Source organism: Penaeus japonicus, unplaced genomic scaffold (genome assembly GCF_977035675.1).
Source record: "Penaeus japonicus unplaced genomic scaffold, GWHDUDI00000001_assembly GWHDUDI00000001, whole genome shotgun sequence".
NCBI classification, from domain to species: domain Eukaryota; kingdom Metazoa; phylum Arthropoda; class Malacostraca; order Decapoda; family Penaeidae; genus Penaeus; species Penaeus japonicus.
In genome coordinates, this window is record NW_028234403.1 from 24,669,308 (window position 1) to 24,674,307 (window position 5,000).

At 33.0% G+C, this 5,000-nt stretch overlaps 1 protein-coding gene across 1 annotated transcript in view; it reads right to left on the minus strand.

Annotated features, from left to right (window-relative positions):
- Positions 1-403: 403 nt before the first annotated feature.
- LOC122253035 (uncharacterized) overlaps positions 404-5,000 on the minus strand; it is a 31,159-nt gene continuing 26,562 nt past the window's right edge. The window contains exon 3 of the mRNA XM_086537670.1: positions 404-4,902. Within this exon, the coding sequence (XP_086393796.1) occupies positions 4,681-4,902 (222 nt within the window). The 3' untranslated portion in view covers positions 404-4,680. The remainder of the gene's footprint in view (positions 4,903-5,000) is intronic.

Genomic DNA, 5,000 nt, shown 5'->3' on the forward strand with positions numbered 1-5,000 from the left:
AGACTGCCATAGTATTATATGTGAATAATGTGCAATATGTTACATCTAAAGTTGCTTTATGTTTTATCCCCAAAAAAACAAAAAGTATTAGTATATCTTTGATATACAGATACTAAAACAAATGCTATTCCATCTCTATGTTCTTTTACAGACAATGTACCCCTTTTTACTTCTTTTTTTTGACATTCCAGTACTTTTCTATTTTTTAATACAATCTATAATTTTTCCATTTAGTTATGCTTTCTTGACCCATGTTCCATTCTTCTATATCAGTTGTATCAACCTGACAATGAATTTCATTGTCATTCATTACTAGTGTTACACTTTACTGATGTATATTGTCTTCATCACATACAACATATATCATCTGTTAATTTTTAGGTATACTAATGAAACAAAGAAATGAGAAAAATGCAAAAGTTTATTTGTTGAAAAGTTTAGTATAAAAAATAATAATGTCTTTTACAAAGTTATGGCACAAAACGTTAGATAAGTTAGTGTTTTACCCATCCGCAACCACACTATATGCAAACGGGAGCAGCCAACTAGAACAAGTTAGAAGCAAAAATATAATGGAATGCTGGGAATACTCCTTTTACAATTACTGATAAGAAAATAAAAGTGAAAAAGTGAAAATCAATTCCAAGAGGGGAAAAAAACAGAATTAGAATCATGGCAAGAGAAATAGATTATAGGAGAGTTAAAGTATAAACAAAAACTTGAAGATAAGATTATCACCAGACCGAACGGTGATGAATGAACCACATTCAGAGAAAGTAGAGCCTAGGTACTGGATGTAGCTGGGAAAGGAGAAAGTTTTAAATTGACAACATGTCTCGGGAACACAAAAAGTCCCTACAGAACATTTAAGGAATTTGACAAGCTTAAATCATACAATATAAATTACCAATGAATGAGCAAATCAAGTTTGACAATCCCTTTTGTCTGGGATCTGGAGCTTCAAGTAAATAAAATTTTAGATCACAAAATTAAAGACTAAAAGTTCAACACCACACAACATCACACACAAGATACCCACTTGTTGTACTGTTGCACATTAGTTGAAGCCACTAATGTTTAGGATCCAGTATTGGCATAACTTGAGCAAGATAAAAACCCTTGTCACTATTAAGTCATATGGTAGATGAATTGATGTGGTTCATCAGCTCCATAAAGCTAAAGATTTATAATCATAAATATACACCTAAGAACCAATTTTCTCAAACCTGACATCCCCTTCCCCTCACACTTCTTTAAAAGGTTGACACAGCAGAGTATTAACAAAATATTATTATAACAAGACATACAGTATATATACAGATTATGCATAATATGCCACAAGATTGCAGCAAATGGAATGGTATGAATGATAAACATAACTTAGGGAATTCTTGAGAAAATGAAATCTTAGAGTCGACCATCATGGCAATAGCAAGGAATGCTAGGCCGACTAGTACCAGTAATTACATCTAAGCAGAATAGGGACTATTGCAAATTTTATAAATATTGTGTTTATTATTATGTGAAATTTTGAATAAGAGAAAATCTCACTCAGTGTTGTAAACCATCAGACACTGAAATGAGTATTTACACCCATTGATAAATTAAATTGCTCAGTCCAAACTATGCAAAAAGATGCTATAATATGGTACAAGAATTGTGTTCATAAAAGATTATTACTCATTTTTCTTGTTTAGAAATGTTTCCTTTACACTGATTCAAAATTACACAAGTGTGTGAGATAATCAGCCTTTAAAAAATAAAAATAAATCTTTCTGAACACAATTTTAACACAACCAACTCAAGAGACCAACTCTTTTGTCTTTTGAAGGCCAACTCTGTAGCAGTGAAGAGACAGCGCATTTTATATTGACCACCTTTCTTTGATCTTGTACGAAAGATTTGAGTCATGATTTGCTTAAATTTCCATGCATCACATCTCATCACTTTAATCACTGATGCTATTGACCACAACCTTTCAAACTATATTAAGGCCTAACTGATTGCCAAGAGTTTTCCGTACTTATAAAGCCAACGCCACAGAATTTCCATCACAAAATTATACTGATAATATCAGTGTTTCTAATACCATATATGTCTGAATATTACAGTTCTTAAATATCTAGCTGTAGAGTAAAAGGTCCCAAAAGCTTATAAAAATGGAGAATAATTCACTGACAACATTTATAAGAACCTGCTACACTCTGCCAGGAACACCCAAACATCTACTGTTATCGCTTGTACTGTCTATAGATACTATTTTTTCCAGTAAATTTTGAATATACATTTTCATGCATAAACTACTATAGTTTTATTTTTTTTTACAATTACTTGTCAAATTGTAGAGCACAAAGTAATAATAAGAAGTCAATGTCTTTCATTTAATTGTGGATAATTTCTGTTTGCACAAGGCATAGCTGTTCAACAGATGATGTGATCAAGGTCAATATAGCTTTTACTCTACACAGTTCTTACAAACTTGCAATTACTCAGCAATATATGGCATGATAGTAAAGTGTTCAAAGTGGTCTTTTATACAACCTCTGAGATACTGCACACATCAAAGTGATTTATACAACTAAAGATATAAAACATATAATTAAACACATATGAAAGTTCTATTGAAAACACAGATTATGTGTTTCACTGGGTTTGGCACATTCTTTCAAAATCTAATAAACATTCATATGTAAAATATTCTATTCTACGGGATGTTACAGCTTATATAAGAGGGAAGAGCACAGTTAATTAATGATACAAGTTTGTGAGTACCCAAATGGCATGGAAGTTCTATAACAGCAACAAAAAGCACATGGGTAAATACACAACATCTACAACCTGGGTATGATGACAAAGAGAAAAACCTGGAAACCTTCTACATAAATAAATGTAAGGTCCCATGAGTCCATACCAGCAAGTGAATCACAATGGAAAAAAAAAATAATAATCTTTAGTGTAATTTAAATGAATGAATCTGTGATTATGTATACCAACAAGTGAGTTTATTCATAAACTAAAACATCCTATATACCAACAATCTTACTTTCCCGAGTGACGATATTAACAAGGGCAGATGTAACATCAGGGAAATACAAATCCATACTATCGCATTATTGAGCACACACAGAAGTCTTTGGCACATCCTTCTTGCTCACATATGACAGGCAGGAGTAACTAAACAATTGAGCAAAAGTAAAGCAAATAAACTCTTTGACATTTTATCTTTGATAAGAATTAATGAGCCAATGTTATGCCCTGCCACCCACAATGGCATAAAGTATTGAGCTATGTTGTCATCAGCAATGAGGTTTACTTCCAGTATTGTTCTAATGACTTGTTGATCTATAAACTACAAATAGACAGTCTTTTGCATCATCTATTGCTTGGAACAGTTTCACAAAGTGGGTAAATACTAGAAAAATGCCATATAAAATAAAAATAAAATAAAATAAAGCTCAAAGGTATAATACCCAAATGTGTCTTTACATAAAGTTTCAAACTGAGATGATCATTTGTTTTGATCAATTTCAACCATAAAACCAAAGAAATCATCTTCGATCACTAAAATATGAAAACATACAATGCTATCAAATATTTGGTTATCATCCATTTTGCAGATGTTAACAATCTGATTACCACCAAAAATAGATATAATTACCCCATCTGAACTTTAAATATAAACCTAAAGAGGGAAGGAAAGTCTTAACACAACTTTGATTAACAACCTGCTTCACCCAAAACTTGCAAATCCTTTCATATTTTGTCTCCATTACAAATTTCCCTACACTACACCATCTAACCCCTCAATACTGTTTCACTTGGTAGATGAAGCACTTATGGATTATAAATTAATAGTTGGCAATGTTGATAAACAAATTAATGACCAAAGAATGAAATAATCACAAACAACAACATTTCATCCAAATGCACATGTATGGAGATGATGAGAAAGTAGTGTTAAAAAATCCTAAAAGTTGCAGAAATGTATGAACAAAGAATGTGAACTTCTAAAACTGTTCATGGCTCTTCACTATATTATATATCATTTATCAATGACAATGGTACCAGTTAACTGAGCTTAGAGCTGCATATGGGGCATTCATGTTGACTTATGCCTTCCTGGTTTTGAGCTGAACTGATATCATGACTTATGTCTTTTAAAAAAAAGAGCACCACAGTATTAATAGAAATTCACAACTGTTAGCGGGTTATTTCTGCAACTACAATTCAACATAATACAGTATATATGATTCCATGAATAAATAATTATTCCTGTTATAACCAACATAATCCCATTCTACATAACTGCAGCAACCAAATCACAACCTTGTCGAACAGCTACCTCAAAGAAAATAACATCAAATTGCAGTTGAGCATTATAAATACCATTAGTGTTCTGCACCTCAAGTGGTCAGCTTTTTCTCTGAGAAGGCTGATTGTATGAAAATAAATCTTGTGTCACAGTATTAAAACTGCACAGTTGGTATTTTAGTTCATGAGAATAATCCATTTGCCATCTATATGGCTACTATCCTAGTTAACATTTTGCACATTCTGAATTTTACACTCACTAATTTTAAGACATTAAATCCTGAATTCTAACTGACTTACTAGATCTGTTTAACTGAAACTTGACTTTTTGGCAAAAACGAAAAAAAAAAAAAAATCCCAGAAAGGTATCTAGCTCATGTTGTACTTCATGTGGAGAACATCATTCAGGTGTGTATCATCGGCTAGGCCCATTTTCTGGCGGGCTTGGCGAGCATCTACGCAGAGGTCGTGGGCATAGGCGCAGGTGGCAGGCACGGCAAGAATCTTCCGTGCTAGGAGTCGCAGCGTAGAAAGTCCTGATGCTGAGGTACCAGACCACCATCCGAGTATGTCATCATCATCCAGGTGCACCTGTGGGATTTCAGGCCATGAGACAGGTACAGTTACAAGCTACTTGAAATTTCCAACTGGAAGTTTGATACGGTCGGGATATTTGTCATTAATAGGTG